Source organism: Diadema setosum, chromosome 14 (assembly GCF_964275005.1).
Source record: "Diadema setosum chromosome 14, eeDiaSeto1, whole genome shotgun sequence".
Lineage (NCBI taxonomy): Eukaryota > Metazoa > Echinodermata > Echinoidea > Diadematoida > Diadematidae > Diadema > Diadema setosum.
Genome location: NC_092698.1, coordinates 36,889,272 through 36,909,671, shown reverse-complemented (window position 1 = coordinate 36,909,671; position 20,400 = coordinate 36,889,272). Strand labels below are relative to the sequence as shown.

The window sequence follows — 20,400 nt, the reverse complement described above, 5'->3', positions numbered from 1 at the left end:
TTTTAATTTGTTTGTATCTTTGTTTTTGTCCGTCTATCACTCTACGTTACCAACCTGTAGGGCGGATTTAGAGCAAATATTGAAGTCCTTGACTTGGATCACTTGAATGACCATGATCTGATCGACCAAATCGGTTACAACTTCCAAGGAAGCTTGTACCAACCATTCCGATCAGCCGCACTGGCCGAGACGAGGACTCTAAATTTGAACCATGGGAATGGACACGCCACGTGAGTAGGACCTTTTCTTCACTTTATACACTTACGTCTTGGTTGTAACGCTAAAACAAAGGTAAATTATTATTTTAAGCTTATTTTCAGGTCTTTTAACCTTGAACTATGATAACCTTTTTCTCCAGTTTGAACTCAATGATCAAGTAGGGTGTAACACATATTCATATTGAAGAAGAGATAATCTAGACGCATAGAGTGAGGCACCATTTACTCTTAGAATCAATTCACTCTTTTGTTTTTGTTTTTCTGATAAAAAGCATCAGAGTATCGGTGAAGGTTTATTGTGAACAGCACTACTACGACACGTCGGCAGGTTGCAGTGTTTACTGCTTGGCTCGGGACGACAACTTGGGCCACTACGACTGCGATGACATCACTGGGGCAAAGATATGTCTCTCTGGCTACGAGGGTTCCGACTGCAACCAGGTAAGAAATGTCGATTACAGCCATGGTGATTATTGCAAACAATAGTTATAGTATTGTGCTTGCAGAGAGGATAATAAACAGGGGTAAATCAAGTTTGTTGATTAGGATGATGGGGAAGAAGGAATGTGAAGACATTCGGTTGATGTAAAAGAGATGGCGAAAGAGAAAGAGAGGCAATGAGGGGGGGGGGAGAAAATAGAAACAAAGTTTCGAAATGTGAAAAAAAAAAATCGACTGGGAGGTGTGCCGTACAATATATAGGGGAGGTAGCTGGAGAGAAAAATACAATTTTTGATGTAGCGGATGATAAGGAAAGGTAAACAGGAACATGGGTTAGTTGCTATGGAGGAGGAGAAGGAGGGATTTAGAGCAGAAAACAGAGCTTTGTTTATGCCTTGGTGAGAAGAAAGAGAAGGAGAAGAGGAAGAGGAAGACGAAGTAGAAGAAAGTTAGTGGAAGAGTCCACTGATGTAAAGGGGATTTTACAGAGTATCAAGAGTCTGCACATGAAGTACCAAAGTGTATTGAACATTATCTGAGGAAGTAAAAAAAAAAAATCTAACAAACACGAGTAAAGGAAGCAGTGATGGTGGAATTGGAATCGTGACTAACCCATCTCCTCTCCGGCAGGCAACTAATGAATGTGATTCCGCTCCGTGCTTGAACGATGGGATTTGCGTCGATCTCCACGACGACTACCGCTGCAACTGTCTTCCCGGAACAACAGGTAAATGGAGACAATTTCAAAACGAATTTAACTTTTGCAAGTATACCGACCCGTTGGTAACGAACAATTTTGTCTGTCGACAAATAATATCGAACAAATGGTAAATATCTAAAATTAATGATATCAACACACAGTCGATTTACGAATAGTAACTATGATGATAGCAGTGGAAAACAAATAAAACGTACAGGTCTGGTCTAAGATACTTGCCCTTCTATACTCAGTGCGGCATGTGTAATTGAGATAATTGACTGCGTACTGGATTGTGCAGTTTCAGTGAGAAGCATGAAAGAAACATAGCTTGATGCCAGATTTTGTGCTGAAGACACGTTGAAGGGACAGATGGTGCAAACGCACTATTATCTGTTCCTGGCCTCTGTCATTGTTTCTCCGAAGGAAAACAAAAAATCACAATAGACTTTTTGCGTTTACTACATTGTCATGCAATGTATCGCTATATGCAGATGATACGTGCCTGTTTACGTCTTCAGAGAACATACCTGAAATTGTTACTAAATTTGATTATGATTTAAACAGTTTATCACTGTGATTAAAGCAAAATAAATTGTTAGTGAATGTGAAGAAATGCGAACTGATGTTCATAGGAACACAACAACGTTTGAAATATGTTCAAAATGATCTGGCTAACTGTCATATTTATATTAATGGTAATGAAATTAAACAAGTTAAATCTTGTAAATACCTTGATGTGGTCATTGATCACAATTTAACATGGAACAAACATATTGATCTTGTAATGAATAAGGTTGTGAAGAATATGTACCTGCTTCGAAGATTACGTCCATATATTGATCAAAATGTTGCTTCGACATTCTTTAAATCTTTAATTCAATGTCACTTTGATTAGGCCAAAAAAAAAAAATGGTTTGTTTGCCCTTCGCGACCGACCGAAAATCACGGAAATTTCGGGTCGCGTTTTTTTTTTTTTTTTTTTTTTTTGCTCTTTCAAGTTTATTTTTTTTCCACAAATTTCACCTTCTACAAATTTGTGAATGGTTTTAAACCCAAAATTATCCATTTTAAGCTACAGAAAGAATAAAAAAAAGTCTAAAAATGTTTTTTTTCATCTCATCGACCCGTCGTAATTGTGTTCGGGCCGCGCGGGTCCACAGGCTACGTTTTACAGCATGCATTGCATGCTACAATGTAGCAACCTTTTTGGCTCACATGCGTGGACGCGCACGAAATCCAATCAATGCATGTATATCATGCACTTAGTACAGGTCTGCACAATGGCGACCAGTAGTCGCGCTAGCTTGCGCATTGGCGCTGCTCACGCACTGCCATGCCATGCATGTACAGTGTAAGTGCTTTTCGTTTGCTTGCGATCGGCGGTCATGCCAGACAAGAAGCATTGATAGAATTAGAAGCGCACGCATTTCTGGGTCATTTTACTCACGATCCGATCCCGGCTTCGCAGCAGCGTGGCAGTTGACATGTTAGAATTAATTTACTTGTGTCGATTTTTAGAAAAGTAAAAACATATTCGATATTCAGCGATAGAGTAAATGGATCTGATTGCGTTCAGTTTCATTTTACACAGTCATTTCACAAATGAATATTTTCATTCGTTCAGAATGATCTCACAATGAAGATAGGCGCAAAAAGGATCACGAAATCGGCCCTTCCGTGTACTTTTTAGGAACGCATGCACAAAATGTGAAGAGATAATACTAGGGAGAAAAAAAAATCATGAAATCATCGCAGTCCCGCTTACATATTTGAGGTAGAAATCGTCCCAAAAAGGATCATGAATTCGGCCGGTCGCGTCGTACACCTTTCAAAAGTTCATGTACGAAATGCGAAGAGATTATAGAGGAGAAAAAAATAAATGAAGGACACATTTGGTACGTGCATCATAAAAGATTACAGCCGAATAAAAATTCATGAAATCAACGCAATCCCGTTGAAATTTGAGGAAACAATAGGCGCAAAAAGGATCTTGAATTCAGTCCTGCATGCCGTGTTGGTTATCAAAACGCATGCACAAATGCGGCGAGATTATCGGGAGAAAAATAAAAAACACATTTTCACCCTTCTGGTGCGTGCATTACAAAAGATTACATCCCAAGTAATCAATGAAATCGCCACAAACCCGCTGATATTTGAGGTAGAAATAAGCGCAAAAAGGAACGTGAATTCGGCCGTGTCGTATACCTTTTAAGAACGCATGTACGAAATGGGAAGAGATTAGCGGGAGAAAAATAAAGGACACATTTTCATCCCCTTTTGGCGCTTGCATCATATAGATTACAGCCGAGTAGTAATTCATGAAAATTTCGCAATCCCGTTGAAATTTGAGTAAACAATAATAGGCGCAAAAAGAATTTCGAATTCGGCCCAGCATGCAGTGTATAGTTTTGAAAACGCATGCACAAATGCGAAGAGATTATCGGGAGAAAAATAAAGAACGCATTTTCAACCCTTCTGGTGCATGTATCACAAAAGATTGCTGCCGAAATAATTAACGAAATATCGCAATCCCGCTGATATTTGATGTAGAAATAGGCGCTAAAAGGATCGTAAATTCGGCCGTGACGTATACGCATGTACGAAATGCGAAGAGATTATAGGGAGAAAAATACAGGACACATTTTCAACCCCTTTTGGCCCGTGCATCATAAAGATTACAGCCGAATAATAATTCATAAAATCATCGCAATCCCGTTGAAGTTTGAGGAAACAATAGGCGCAAAAAGAATCATGATTTTTGGCCGTGTCGTATATCTTTTAAGAACGCATTTACGGAATGCGAAGAGATTATGGGGAGAAAAATGAACGCATTTTCAACCATTCTAGCTGGTGCGTGCATCACAAAAGATTACATCCGAAGTGATTTACTAGTATGAAATCGTCACAATCCCGCTGACATCTGAGGTAGAAATAGGCGCAAAAAAGTATCATGAATTCGGCCGTGTGGTACATCTTTTAAGAACGCACTTACGAAATTCGAAGAGTTTATCGGGAAAAAATAAAGGACGCATTTTCAACCCCTTTTGGCGCGTGCTTCGTAAAATATTACAGCCGAAGTAATTTATGAAATCGTCACAATCCCGCTAATATTTGAGGTGGAAATGGGCGCAAAAAGGATTGCGAATTCGGCCCTGCATGTCGTGTACCTTTCAAGAACGCATGCACAAATGCGAAGAGATTATCGGGAGAAAAATAAAGAACCCCTTGTATCGCGTGCATCAGAAAATATCACAACTAAAATAATTCATTAAATCATCGCAATCCAACTGACCACCAAGAGCAGGTTACGCAGCAAGTTCGTGCGCCGATGTTTAGAAAAAGTCGCAAACGCATTTGATACAATCTGATTTTGTTCATTATCATTTTACTCTAATTCACAAACAAACATTCTAATTTTTTCCTGTCTTTATTTTTAAATTTCTTGTGCAATAAATAATGCAAGTTTAAAAAAAATATTAATCTGTAAAATGTACATGGGGGGGGGTACATCCATAAAAAACAAGAAAATAAGTTTGCAAGTCATTTAATGTTTTTTAAAATGTTGTCGTTGTTGACCGGTAAATTTTCTGTTCGGACCTGTAAAAAAATGGTAAAACGGGGCATTTACCGGTCCGACAGAGACAGGTCGGACCGGCAGAAAAAATGGGTTAGTGTGCAGCCCTTCACAAGATGGCTACTTTTGCAGCATCCGTTACCAGCTGTCATGGCACCAAAACTGTTTGGAGTTCAGTTGCCAGCATCTCACCTCACTGGAAGGTACTTTTTTTGGAGCTGTTTGCAAAATTTAACAAAAATGAACGTTATAAGTGTTTGTCAGTGAGTGTTTCTGCCTCGCGTACCGGGCCCTATAGCAAGACGTAAATTTGAATGAATCTCTTGGAGTTTTGAGTGCATTGACATGGAAAAAAGGGTACCCTGATATAAAAAAAAAAAAAAAAAAAAAAAAAAAACCGACCTACCGACCCTCTTGGGTTTTGGCAATTAAGGGCAAACAAGCAATTTTTTTTTTTTGGCCTTACTGTAGTTCTGTATGGAGCAACGCTAGTAAATCGCTTTTGAGAAAATTGCAAGTTCTTCAAAATCGATCTTTACGAATTGTTATGAATGTTGATTATAGATATCCTTCAAATTCATTGTACACTGTACTGAAACTCGACCGTCTTGATCTACGGTGGTGGAAACAGTTAGCATGTACTATGTTCAGAGCTGTGTTTAACTTTTATCCGCCATACCTATGTGAGTTATTTTGTTACCGTGAGTTGGTGTATCGTACTAGGTCAGGTGAAAAGAAAATACAACTCTTTCGACCAAAAACTAACTATGGGAAAAGATCCCTAAGGTACAGAGGAGCTAAACTATGGAATGATTTAAATTATCAGGATATAAATTCTATCCTATCCTTTAAACGATTCCTCCTGACATGTAATAATAATACATGTTGGAGTGGCAGTTATTAACTATTTTTGGGTTTTGGATTTATCAGGGCACAAGGTCAAGGACACAGGACTTAAATCATAATAATAGTAGATTAATAAATTCATTATTATAATAACTCAAATAGAATTATTTTTTCTCTGAAGCTGAACTGATCTGGATTAAGGGTCATGGGGTAAAAGGTCATGGAACTCATTACATATAAAAACAGAAAAAATGCCTAGCGATGGAGGCATCCTTTCTTCTGTGTGAATAATGTGTTTTTTTTTAATAATGTAATGTATATTATATTGTAATGTATTGTGTGTATTTCTAAGCATATTGCATATATTGTACATACGTTTTTTCTATCTCTTTCTTATTCCTTTTACGTGTGTTTCAGTGTTTGTACATTTTGATGATTGTATGTTTGTTTGTTTGTTTGTTTGTTTGTTTGTTTTTGTAATATATGGTCGGACCCCTGTGAAAAACAGCTCTTAGCTGACCAGGGCTATCCGTCCCATGAGTGGAGAATAAATGAATAAAATAGAATAAAAATAAACAGAACTCAGCATCGATTACGAATACAAAGTGACACCTACCATGGTTTGTTTTTTAAGAAATGAAAGTCATTATGATCAGTGTAATATAATGTAGGTATCATTTAATTTCCAATGTTGTGCCTGAGTATAATAGCGCCTGTGAAAAGTTCCAAATGAAAACCGTTACTTTTTGAAACATCCATGTCGATTACATATTGCAGTGAATGCTCTCTCTTGTGGTGTATCCATTTCGCGGTGGGATATTACCGAACTAATTTGTAGGACAAAGGAACGTATTTTCGGTCAGCCTTATGAGCCTCAAGACGTTCGCAATTACTTAACGTCCATCAATTTTTACTTTGTGAGCCGTTGTTCCCGTCATGCTCCTCGTTTTTTCTCTGCGTCTTACAGGAAATATGTGCGAGACTGACATTGATGAGTGTTTGAGCAACCCATGCGTACATGGCGCCTGCTCCACATCAGGTGGAGTATTCGACTTGTACACCTGCTCCTGTGATCCTGGCTATCAAGGAGTAAACTGCGAGGAAGAGATCGACGAGTGTGAGTCAGACCCTTGTCAGCGAGGTGGCACTTGCGCTGATGGCATCAGCTCCTATTTCTGCTTTTGTCCGCCTGGCTCACAAGGTTCGAGAACTTCACTTCTTCAAGGGTTTACCGGTTTATATTTTCACCGCGTGATATATTGTGCGCAATATTTGTGGTTGTACGCTATTCTTCTTATTTTAGTGTGTGTGTTCTAATTTACCTTTGGCATTGATTATAAGTTCTTAGAAATGTTACATAGCATTTTACAGTCTTCCTATTTGATTCATTATTATCTAAAGCGAAGAGATCTTTGCCATCACGTTTTCGCTGTCATCATCTACGTATGCAAAGTTGCAATGATATGGAGTCGGATCAATAAGTCATCTTGATTAATGTACAACACGAATGAATAGAATAATGTTTCTTTTATTGGCATCGTGGCAAAACCACCATGACCAAGATGCCCAGTGCAGAAACAAGAGTTCGCATGTAACTTTGCGGGATCTTTGCGCCAATTGCTTCAATTACACGTGGGTAAGGAGCTTACCTGACGTTTTTATTTTTCCATACAAACAGGGAACCGATGTGAAATTGATGTCAATGAATGCGCAAGCCAACCGTGTCAACACGATGGCTCATGTTCAACGTCGCAGGAAGTGCTGAATCACTACCACTGCGAGTGCCTAGATGGCTACACGGGCGTCAACTGTGAGTTGGACGAGGACGAGTGTTCTTCGGCACCATGCCTACGCGGAGGAACTTGCCGTAACCTTGTCAACGGGTTCGAGTGCATTTGCCCTGCCGGCTCAGCTGGTGAGCCTAAGTCAAAGCCTTTCAGATAAATCAACAATTTCATCAAATCCAAAAGTCTAGTATCATGAGTATGCTGTGCCTGTATTCATTGATGTAAAGGTGTGAGGGATGATGGCTTAATAAGATAATACTGATATTTTGACCTTGTAAGCATATCGAACCTTTTTGCAATAATCAACATGACAAGTCATGACAAATCGAGACTCATTTTTACTTTCATAAAGAATCATTTCAATAATCTACTTGAACTTGATCGTTAAGATCAAAAAAAAAAATCTTTCCTTCCACCTGCCTTCTCTTTGTATGCACGTCAGGAGTACTCTGCGAGATGGATATCAATGAATGTCAAAGTTTCCCCTGCGGGTATGGTGGCACGTGCAGCACTGACCCTTCAGTACTGGATTACTACTTCTGCACCTGTCAGCAAGGTTTCATGGGGTCAAACTGTGAAATTGACGTGAACGAGTGTAGCTCCAACCCTTGTCTGAATGGTGGTGTCTGCAGCGATCTCATCAACGGATTCCAATGCCATTGCTTACAAGGCACTCAGGGTAGGAAGCACAAAGATGAGAATGGGTTGGATTGAACCTGATTGCAGAGGGACCATTATATTGACATAGTTTAGATACATTTCCCGTACAACTATTTCACAACTATTTTCATGTGTGTGTGTGTGTGTGTCTGATGACAAAGTATATTTGAATCGTGAAAACGGATACTGGTACAAAGGATTCAACTCTCATTGTCTGCTGGGGCAGGAATGTTCCCCTACGATTACTTAAAAGCATTTGGATGGACAAGGTGGGATTTTGGATGAACCAGGTGGGATATGCGGAGGCCCTCTAGAGCAATTCGTGAGCTTGCCAAATTATGACCAATAGTTTCATTTTAAAGGTATAATGCTTCCATTCTCATAGTCATTGCCTGTGCAATCTAAAGGCGATTCGTGTCAAATTTTGTCAGGTGACAACTGCGCAATCGATGTGGACGAGTGTTCCAGTAGCCCATGCCTAAACGGTGGAACATGCTGGACGCTCCCAGGGCAGCTGAATGTCTTCAGCTGTGTGTGTCCAGAGGGATTCACGGGAACACGGTGCGAGACGGACATCGATGAGTGCGCTTCAAATCCGTGCCAGCGAGGAGGGTTTTGCGTAAATTTGGTCGGCCGCTACTTCTGTAATTGTCCTGTAGGAAGCACAGGTCAGTGTATTTTCTCGCATTTACATACAGATAATATCTGACCGACTTTAGTCTGGTATGACTCGTCTAGTAATAACTCATGTATTCATGGGTAGCTGAAAATGTCCTTGCATCTCGAATGTCATCGTTTTGTACTGATTTCAATGAATCAGTAAATGTGATAGACTTGTACCTCTATCCTATTTTATACCTTCAGGTTCCCAATGTGAAACTGACGTCGACGAATGCATCTCATCCCCCTGCATGAACGGTGGGACCTGCTCGACTCCTAACGCTCTGAATACTTACACGTGCCACTGTCCGGCAGATTTTAATGGAGTGAACTGTGGCAGTCATGTCTGCGATGTCAACCCTTGTTCTAATGGTGCAACATGTGAGGCTCTAGGGGGTGTGAGGCACTGTGTTTGCTTACCTGGTTACGAGGGAATCTTCTGTGACGTTGAGATAGATGAATGTGAAAGTAACCCATGCCTGAATGCTGCAACATGTCGAGACATTGTTAACGGTTACTTGTGTCAGTGCTCAGAAAACTACGGAGGCATTCACTGCGAAGTCGACAACAACATGTGTCGCTTCGGTCAGTGTCAGAATGGAGCACATTGTGTGAATCTTCCTGATGATTTCAGCTGTAACTGTCTACAAGGTTTCACAGGTGATCTATGTCAGTTCAACATAAATGACTGCCATGACCATCTATGTTTAAATGGTGGCACGACCGTTGACGGTATTGGTTCATGTACTTGCATTTGTCCAATGGGGTTCACTGGTTCCAACTGTCAGTCAAACGTAGATGAATGCAGTTCAGGTCCATGCAGTAATGGAGCAACCTGTATTGATGGTGATAATCATTTCACTTGTATTTGTACGACTGGATATGAGGGTGCTCTCTGTACTGATGTTATTGATAACTGTGCGAGTTCACCTTGCCAAAACTTGGCGCAGTGTGTCAACGGGCTGGCAAACTATGAATGCAGATGTCTCAATGGATTTGTGGGGATGAACTGTGAAATAGATATCGACGAGTGTACAAGCTCTCCGTGCAGAAATAACGGAACATGCACTGACCTCACAGGCGCCTATGCATGTTCCTGTCAGTCTGGTTTCGCGGGTTACCAGTGCCAGGTAAATGTCGATGACTGTGCCAACAACGCTTGCCAGAATGGCGCCACGTGCATAGATGGAATCAACACTTATGCGTGCCTGTGTGGGCCAGGTTTCAACGGACAGTTCTGTCACCAGCAAATCAACGAGTGTTCCAGCAATCCCTGCAGGAACTCCGGCATGTGTCATGACTTCATCAATGGATACATTTGTTCCTGTGTTTCTGGATATCACGGCGTTCACTGTGATTGTCCGCCGGGAACAGCAGGTATGACAAAATAATTTCAAAGTAAACGAAATGATATGCATAATGAATATGGAAAGAAGGAAAGTTAGGATACCAAGTTACCTGCACAATCTATTGTGCACATAATTTGTAATGCGTAACATGCAATAGATCATTACAATATACCTACGTTTATCAAAGAGGGCTATTACGGACTTGTCGCATTTGATGTATCACTTACAAGTTAAGTAATATCAAATTGACAAGTATTATTCTCCGAAAGTACACAGGTTTCGCTGCATTTTTATTGGTTAACTTTCATTTCTGTATGTTGGTAATTTTCATGACACACAATACAAAGTTCATTTTGCATAATTTATTGTCATTACCAATGATTTACTTCAGAAAATGTGATCGGCGGTATCTCCGTTCTTGTGAAAATACAGTGAAATGCCTTTCATCTAAGTTGGTGATCACTCTTTCATCATTCTTTCACATGAAGGTCAGAACTGCGAAATTGATGTAGACGAGTGTTCGAGTTTGCCATGTCAAAACGGAGGCTTGTGTGCAACATCTGCGCATGTCTTGAACGCTTATACATGCACGTGTCAAGCTGGATACGAGGGCAGCAACTGTGAAACAGAGAAGAACGAATGTGACTCCAATCCGTGCCTACATGGAGGGTCCTGCTCAGACAATTTGAATAGTTTTGTTTGTTCATGCCCACCAGGAACCACAGGTAAATATCCATAGATACTGACATATGCCGCGAAACTTCTTTCAATGTGGGATGGGGGTGGCGATGTCCAGGACCCCGCCTTAATGTTCCTGATGGCGGTGCCCATGTGCGATATGTTTTTAAAACATGCATCACCTCTTGTTTGAGGACTGTTCAATTTCCAAAATTTCGAGACCAGTCAAGCTACGACATCAGGTAACGATGCGCAGTTCGTGTTGTGACCCCGCGAAATGTTCTAGTGGAATGGAAGTTAAGATCGTTTAAATTTTGTAAACCTGCATTGTGGGCCACAAAACTGAAAGGCAGGTGCGGGCTGCGAACCCCTTAAGCTTTCTTCCGGACTTGCGGCCTATAAGATATTTTATAGGAACATTTTATCCTTCAATATGCTTCAGCAATGCGATCAATATTACCGAGGTCACCGTAAAAACCCTGCTCAACTGTCAGATCACCGTATCGCACCACAAAGAGGTGATATGTGCTGCAATGTCTGTTTCAAATGTATCCACGAATGTTGAAACCGTGACACTAGTATAGTGACTACAGTATTCATGAAAAATATTCTTCGTCGTGTCCCTGTTTTCACATTAACAAAGGTTTATTGGTCTGTTTGTGCTGATGATGTACCATCATGACTGTCCAGACAAAGAACTTATGTTGAATGTAAGATATTGAAGAAAAATGTTTAGGCACATACATACAATATAAATCATATAATTATATACATATCTATAATACATCATGCAGGTGCTCAATGTGAGACCGATGTTGATGAGTGTTTGAGTTTCCCCTGCTTGAATGGCGGGACCTGCCACACTAGTCCCAACCAGTTAGACTTCTATGAGTGTCTGTGCAAGCCGGGCTTCGACGGACAGCACTGCAGTGTCAACGTTGACGAATGTTTGTCCGATCCATGCGACTATGGTGGCATATGCATAGATCTCATCAACGGTTTCCTATGCGATTGCCCACCAGGCACTTCAGGTAACTATTGGAGACATAATTTTGATTAAACGTTCTGACACATCCCATATTATAATCTTCTTTCTGACTTGTCTAAATTTATCAGAGGTATATGTTTCGACATGATGAATTGTATGATCTATTCGTCAAAGAGCAAGCAAGATAAGATTTGCATAAGCACGCATTTATCGAGTGCTTTTATAGTAGATCTGATTCATACTTTATAATGACATGTATCAAATGTCTATTCTGGGAAACCATATTTCCTCCCGTTCAACACACAGGAACGCGATGTGAGACTAATGTTGACGAGTGTGAAAGTTACCCCTGTGTCAATGGAGGAACTTGCTTTCAGTCACAAATGTTGGACTTGTACGTCTGTCTCTGCCAGCTGGGGTTTGCCGGTGTACATTGTGAGGTGCCGATTGACGAGTGTGCATCGCAACCTTGCCTGCATAACGGAAATTGCGTCGATTTGTTGAATGAATTTCGCTGCGAATGTCCACTTGGAAGTACAGGTAAAATTCACTTATGTTTTCACAATCTTCGCCAATATGGTGTAAGAGCGTTTGTTATTGGTACTTATTTCACATTGATTGATTCATAACTTGCCTGTTATCACTCTTGTAATACTTTATGCCAGTTTGATTTCTCATCTTTATGTCATTTTGACATGTTACTTGCTTTACGTCCTACATCTGACCGTTGCAGGTACGAGATGTGAGTCTGACATTGACGAATGCCTGTCAATGCCTTGTCAGAATGGTGGCGTATGCTCGACAAGTTCATCTCTGCTGAACCACTACCACTGCCAGTGCCTCGATGGGTATTTTGGCCAGAATTGTGAAATACATCTTTGCGACTCTAACCCCTGCGCAAATGGCGCCACCTGCGAGTCTCTGGGTGACACCATAAGATGTCTCTGTGCGCCTGGTTACGAGGGTTCCTCTTGTGATATCGATACAGATGAGTGTGCAAGCAACCCATGTGCAAATGATGCCACGTGTCATGACGCTGTGAGTAGCTACGTCTGCCAGTGTCCTGATGGCTATGGCAGCAGTCACTGCGAGATTGATATCAATACATGCAGGTCAGACCCATGTCTGAACCAAGGAACATGCATTAATCTGGTAAATAATTTCCAGTGTAACTGTGTCCCTGGTTTCTCTGGGTTTCTCTGCGAGGAGAATATTAATGAATGCAATAACCATGTTTGCCTGAATGGCGGACTCTGTGTTGATGGTATCGCTTCCTACACATGCGATTGCCCACCTGGTTTTGAGGGCTACCTATGTGAAGAAAACGTGAACGAATGCATGAGTAATCCTTGCCGAAACGGTGGAACGTGTACAGATGCTATTAATGGCTATTCATGCAGTTGTGTTCTTGGGTTTGAAGGCCCAAACTGCAAAAACGTGACTGACAACTGCCGAAGCGCCCCATGTGAAAACAACGGAACTTGCATCAACGGTCTGGAGTCATATTCATGTGGGTGTCCAGAGGGTATCATGGGAGTGCGCTGTGAGACAGATATCAATGAATGCCTTAGCTTTCCATGCAGGAATGGAGGGTTCTGCGTCGACCTTGTGAACAGTTACGAATGTAGCTGCAGAAATGGCTTTGAAGGAACACACTGCGAGACAAATACCGATAACTGTGGTAACCACAATTGCCAAAATTCGGCTATGTGTGTTGATGGAATCGATACGTACGTATGTCTTTGTGCCGTTGGATACACAGGGTCCTACTGCGAAACAAACATCAATGAGTGTTTGAGCTCGCCATGTCTTAACGGAGCAACATGCCACGACCTGGTCAATGCTTATTTCTGTGACTGTACAGATGGATACGAAGGGGTCAACTGCGAAACCTTCACCTCGAAGTGTATCAGTAACCCATGTCAGCATGGTGGAATCTGCGCTGACGTAGAGAATGGGTACACCTGTTGGTGTCCCAACGGATTCTCCGGCAACAACTGCGAGATGGACATTAATGAGTGCCTAAGTGCACCCTGCAAAAATGGAGGGTATTGTATCAACCTCCCAAATCAATACTTATGTTCCTGTGTTTCTGGATTCCAAGGATTAAATTGCCAGGAGAATTACAATGACTGTCTATACCACCAATGTGCCAACAACGCCACATGTGTCGATAGTTTCCAAAGTTACACATGCTCCTGTACCAATGGCTTTACTGGTTCACTCTGCGATGCGGACATTGATGAATGTGAAGAGTTTGACAATGTCTGTCCTCCTGGGAGGCTGTGTTCCAACGTGGTCGGAAGTTATGCTTGCCTGGTGGTTCCAACTACACCTCCCGTGTACACCGGTCCTTGCCTCACTCAAACCTGTTACAATGGTGGAATTTGTGAGATTCACGGAACTGTTTTCAGGTAATGTCATACCGTGTTTCCAGGTGTTTTTTATTGTTATTTAGTTCATACTAGTCTAGTTCATCGACAGATAAAAGTACAATGATACACTATATGCTTCATACATTATCAACAAATCATAAGATCATAAAAGATCGGTGAATAAGTAGGAATACAGTTTTATTCAAGTCCTAGTAAGTTTAGGATATAGGTTTATCGACTAATTATGGTGTAGATAATACCATCAATGGATGTAACTTTCATGTTTCGTTGAAAGGGGACGTAATGATAACATGCCAGAATTGCATTAACTGTGGGACTAAGCTGAAATCGATACAGCTAACGATGTACGTTCTTTGAACTTAGATTAAATCATGATTACCTTATTACCCTGCACTGTTATCGATGGATGTTTTCTGTCATTTTGTCTTGCTGGTCAGCTGTGACTGCCCGCCAGATTTCACAGGCGAGCTATGCGAGACTGTCGTCGATGTCTGCCAGAGCTCCCCGTGTCTCAACAACGGTTCCTGCCTCCAACAATCTTTAGCCACATCTGAGATTGTCCATCGTTGCAGTTGTGTTTCTGGATTCATTGGCCAGAGATGTGAAACCGGTATGACCCGTTTTCAAATGTTTCACTGAGACAGTGACGTCTTTTCGTATCCATCAATAAATTGCATTTGAACTCTACGGCAGGATGGACTACTTTTACATTCAAATTACTACCTACAGAGACCTGTGTCCAATACTTCGATGCTTTATCTGTAATTGCACTCAGATTGTCATGACTAATACGTGGCTCCTTATAGGAATATATAGATTACTCTTCTCTTGCAAAAGAGATACACTGTGTACAATAGAAGGAAATACAGTTCAGAATAGCATTTATAACCCGTCAATTAAGTACTTTTCAGTGCTGTATCTTTATCATAGAAAATACGTTTACACTGTCTAACTGTTAAGCCAAAGCGTATCATGAAAATATAGTTCTTCACTTTAAATCACAATGTAAATACTTGTTATGGTAACTAAAACTTGACAAGAAAAAGAAATCACCTCGAAATCCCTTACTAAACAGCACCCATAACAACCATCTGATTTTATGGGGAAAAATGGAAAATCTCACTTTCTCATACATTTTTATCTGGAGGTCTTGCCTAAGATGAGGAAACATTCCAATAGATCCCCCATATTTCAACTACCACGAACAAGCTTTAATATTGCAGAGGTAAATTTATTGCCCTTGTTATTTCTTTCTTCTGTTATCATTTACCCAGATTTGACTGGAATAATCTACTCAATTCTCTTTGAGGACCACCTTCGCAATGTAGACGGTCTGAGCAGTCGCCTTGGTAACCTGGTTGCCATAGCACTGGGTGTAAGTGGCGCCACAGTGGAAGCAGTCCTATATAACATTTCGTTTCATGAAGCGTCGACAGGGTAAGTGTTTGTCTTGAATCATGAGAGCGATCATGAATACAAATGTATGAATGATTTCGAGTTTGTAAGCTTAATTCGCCAATATTTAGTTACTGTATATTTAACAGTTTGGCTTCAATTTGATTTGGTTTGATTTGATTTGATTTGACCTGACTTTCAGCTTGATCAAAGACACAATCATCGAGCTTCATTCAAACAAAGTGCAAAACACGATAGGCATAAATATGTAATGGCATGGGTAGCATTTTATAGTCGTGCGAATTATCAGATTCTGGAAATGTAGGAATGGTCTGATTTTTGTTCAGGGTGCGTATGAATCATTTTAAGACTCAACGCAAAATAAGACAAGAATTCTAGATTTGTATTCAGCAAAACGCGTCTTGTCCTAAACGTGACTGGACGCTGTAGCACTGTCAGCAGCTTATTTTGTACAGATTTTATAGCGGTACAGAAAAATTAGAGTCGATAATTTTTCAATTACTAGTCTTGTACAGAGCTACATCACCAATTCAGTCTGTTTAAAGTTAATGAAACTGTTAATGACAAAACTGTACATGTATCTCTAAAGAAATTAGTTATACATTTTAAAACATCAAATGTGTTTTTCAAGGCTGTGAAATAAAGCTATATATTACAAAATAATGCGTGTGAGATTTAGAAATTAAACGCACTTTAAGCAAGTTGTAAAGCTGTATATTACAAAAAAAAATTGTATATTACAAAATAATGCGTGTGAGATTTAGAAAGCAAACACACTTTAAGCAAGTCTCCGATAGTCATCAACACATGAAACAGCAAGAGAAAAAAAAAATAATTGCCTGTTTCAAGTGATGAGTATCTCCGTGGCCTGGACCTGCAGGCGATTTTATTCTCCACTGTATCCGCGACGTAGAGTCTTGGAGACAGCCAGGTCTCCGGAGAGTCGCGGGAGAGTCGAATATGTTTAATTTGTTTGGAGACTTTATTCAGTCTTCAGCTCATATCCGATACGTCTCTGCGACGCCTCTGCAACGTGTCCATCAGTTACAACCACGTCGTGGACAATAATACTAGCGAGCTTTTAGATCTAAGACGCGAACGCTAAAACGACGCCTCATTCTGGGTTTAACAATGGGAACAGCTGTCGCGCGCATGTGCAGAAAACCATTTTTGCCAAATGCGTCGTCTTAGCGTTCGCATCACAGATCTAAAGCTCGCTAATTATTATTATTTTGTCCGCGATGAGAGGACGTCACGGAGACGACTCTGACGTCGCTTTGGAATCTCCTTATGTTGAAAGCTTATGTTGTTTTGTTTTTGTTTTGTTTTTGTCTTGTTTCTTTGTCGCACGAGTCGTTGAAACTAATCAGTCGCAGTTTTCGCGGCGACGTCTCCTCGAGTGAGATGGGCCCTTAAAGGAGACCTCGGGATGATTTTCAGATTTTTACATTTTAACAACTATGAATTGTACAGAGTTTGAGATGAGGAATAACAAGGTTTTCAAAATTTCTAACAAATTGCAATGAACAAAGATAACGACATGGCAGCTTCACCATAAGAATGCATGAGTTGGGACTCAAGGAAGCAGAACAAAAGAAGAAGGAATGCATAGATTATACACAGGTGAACTTGCAAGCAAGCGGCATTGTAATGGGATTACACTGCTACATTTCTGAAATATGTGAGCCTCCTATGTCATCATCATTGTTCAGTATTGTTTCTCTGCTCAAGGACCACAATAAATTCCACAAATGTATACATGGAGTTGTCGATTTATGTACTACATGATGTAAAACTATGAAAATCGCTTGGAATACCCCTTTAATTATCCGTTTCAGAGTCCCTGTTAGAAGAGAGGAACAAAGCATTTTACATTCGATATGGTTTTTCCTTGTAGGTACAGAAAAGTACAAAATGTCCGAGGTGTGGATATGAGAAGGAGTTAGAATCTTATACGTAAAATGCATTCCCTCTACCAAAGCTTCATTGGGGAATACAATTCTTGTGACCTATGATTTTTTTTTTTGCTTGAAATGTATCCCACTGCTTACTGCCACTAATGTTACAAATTCGCTTTCATCATACAGACAAGAATACACAGACATCGGCTTCTATGCTTACGTTGACGACGTCTTTACCAGCAGCGCAGACATAGCACGTGGTCTATCGAATCTCGACGTACACGTCCAAAATGTTATCGTCCATCCTTTTAAGATTTTCGTCATCCATTACCCTTCATCCCCTCGACCAACCACGAGAACAGACCCTCCTTATGTGGTCAGCAGTACCGCAGAATCTGGTGGCGGTTCTGGGATTAACAATCTCTTGGTAAGAGCTTCTGTATGTGCATAAATATAACTCTCCCACATTTGGAGTCAAAATCATGGCGTATTTAGTGAAATGGATTTTACTGGTTTGTAATGAAGTTATTTCAAAAAAACTTTTGTTGCTATAACTTTTTTTAAAAATGGGTGATGATTGAAAAGAGACTTTCTACTTATTACATGCACTTTGATTTCTCGTGTATTCGAAGTAATGACATCATCCGATACTGATTTATTCCTTTTCAAATTTTTACAGTTCGAAGAGATTGGTGGAACAGGAATACCAGTATGGACCCTCATCCTTGCCGGTGCTCTGGTGATACTCGCGATAGTCTTAGCTGTCGTGATAAGAATCAGAGGGTACGTCAGTTTGTGCACTTGGTTTGGTTTTGATGGACACTATTAATCTCGAGAGCCTGCTATATGGGTCCAGTCTTTTAATATTTGCACTGGATATTCAACATGGAGTTAGCATGAATTTTACACAAATATACCCATGTCTGGTGTGAACCGAAATTCTATTCTTTATCTTTCTTTCTTATAACAAACACTCTAGAGCAAAATAGTGCAACTCTATTCGCCTCAATGATTCATACTTTCATATAGTAGCTAACAGAATCCAGATTCTGAAGTCTAATTTCAACAATAACTCGAAAAAAAAATCCGAAGAAGTATAAAGTAAGGAAGGGCGATGAGCAAATGTAGAAAAGGGATAAAGAATACGTCAAATCTAAAATATCTACATTGTCTTCTCATTTTTTTTTCCATCGAGGTAATGTGAAACTACACAAATCTGGTTGAGAGAGGGCAAACTTTCACTACAATCACATCAGAAAGCACAGCGCGCAATTGCCTATTCTACCATCTTATCCCATATTCTGTTATCAAGCTGTGTATCTCTTTAAAACAATGGTTGAAGGGCGTTGAAAGTCCTCATAAAGCTAATGTCGAAGTTAATGTGGCCTCCTCGGATCTTATCATATATCTGTTCTCTGTCACAATGATTTCTTTGATTATTATTGTACCATGCAGAAACAATAAATGAAAATGAAATGAAATGTTAGCTTTGCAAAACTCGACTTGGTAGCTACAACAGAACCGCTCTCAAAAAATGCTTAGTTTGCTTCTTGTGTTTCTTTTGCTAGAGGGAGAAGGAGGAGGGGACCAGCAGAACCGGTTTTATATGACACGAGCTTTCCGAGTGGCTCTTCGCAAGGGTCGAACATGACTGGCAGCACTGGGTATGGTTCTTCGGCGTCGCCAAATCCTCACTATACTAACAACTTTATAAATCCGGGCTTTGAGGGCCAGGCCAATTCGGGTGGGCCACACGGCTGTAGGATGGCCAACGACAGACAGACCATTGGTTCTGCAAGAGAGAATGACTATGTAATATATAGCACAGTAAATTGACTGAGCGCCAGAGAATCAAAGAAAAATTCAACGCTCTGTTAAAGAATAAAAGGGAAATTCCATCCTGATTTTGTGTTGCTTTGTATGAGGAAAAAAATAGAGAGGTTGATCAGTTAAACTTTGTTGAGAAAATCAGACGCACAAAGTTTTAAATTGTTAAAGTTTGGAAAGTAAGACATTTGAATTAACAAGTCTGTGAGCTAGGTGTTGAGTATCTCTTCATTCAGTTTCCTCCAGTAAACTAAGAATAACCGGTTTTCATTTTTCTCACAAGAAATATTTCGTCAGACGTGTATTTTGTATACTTGAAGACTAATGCTTTTCTTTTCCTTTTTAGTAAATGAATTTGGTAAGGGCCCAAGTATTCAAAATTGTTTATAAAAAAAAAAACATACAAATGGAGCTTCGCAATCCCTACAGCACACATATGCCAATTTGTCTTACTCTCTATTATAAACTTAACAATTCCCAACTTTTTATGTGCCCGATTTCCCCCAATTTTCAGAGATTTACTACTCTGATTTTACTGCTTTCTTACAGAGACAACGTAATATCAGAAAGGAATATCCCTTTGATGTAAAGACTAACCTGAAATAGAATAGTCAAAGTTTCATTTAGATAGGTCAGAATAAGAGAGTCGTGGAATTATGAAGTTGTACATGTCACGAATCTATGGTATGGGTAAAAAGGACATATCCATATTAGGTGAGGAAAAGATGTCGAAAGCTTTCCAATGTTGTTCACGTATAATTGTTTTGCAATAGTACCTTTTTCTCAATGTTTCAAATCTAATACTACTACGCTTTGAATAACAATTATTGTCATGCTAACAACTGGAAAACTATTTGATGCCCGTGATATTTCCCTCGTGTTTGAATCAATGTCAAAGAAGAACTGTGAGAATGAAATGACTGCGTCTGTTACCCCCCCCCCTTTTTTTTTTTTGGGGG

At 40.2% G+C, this 20,400-nt stretch overlaps 1 protein-coding gene across 1 annotated transcript in view; it reads left to right on the top strand.

Annotated features, from left to right (window-relative positions):
* The window catches only part of LOC140238329 (uncharacterized), a 57,435-nt gene that overhangs the window by 14,091 nt on the left and 22,944 nt on the right, over positions 1–20,400 (top strand). The window contains exons 4-20 of the mRNA XM_072318263.1: positions 61–230; positions 491–659; positions 1,290–1,386; positions 6,747–6,980; positions 7,458–7,694; positions 8,009–8,245; positions 8,658–8,894; positions 9,091–10,263; positions 10,724–10,960; positions 11,708–11,944; positions 12,208–12,441; positions 12,635–14,315; positions 14,735–14,907; positions 15,572–15,734; positions 17,801–18,041; positions 18,294–18,397; positions 19,183–19,426. Coding sequence (XP_072174364.1) covers positions 61–230; positions 491–659; positions 1,290–1,386; positions 6,747–6,980; positions 7,458–7,694; positions 8,009–8,245; positions 8,658–8,894; positions 9,091–10,263; positions 10,724–10,960; positions 11,708–11,944; positions 12,208–12,441; positions 12,635–14,315; positions 14,735–14,907; positions 15,572–15,734; positions 17,801–18,041; positions 18,294–18,397; positions 19,183–19,426 — 5,868 coding nt within the window. The remainder of the gene's footprint in view (positions 1–60; positions 231–490; positions 660–1,289; positions 1,387–6,746; positions 6,981–7,457; positions 7,695–8,008; positions 8,246–8,657; positions 8,895–9,090; positions 10,264–10,723; positions 10,961–11,707; positions 11,945–12,207; positions 12,442–12,634; positions 14,316–14,734; positions 14,908–15,571; positions 15,735–17,800; positions 18,042–18,293; positions 18,398–19,182; positions 19,427–20,400) is intronic.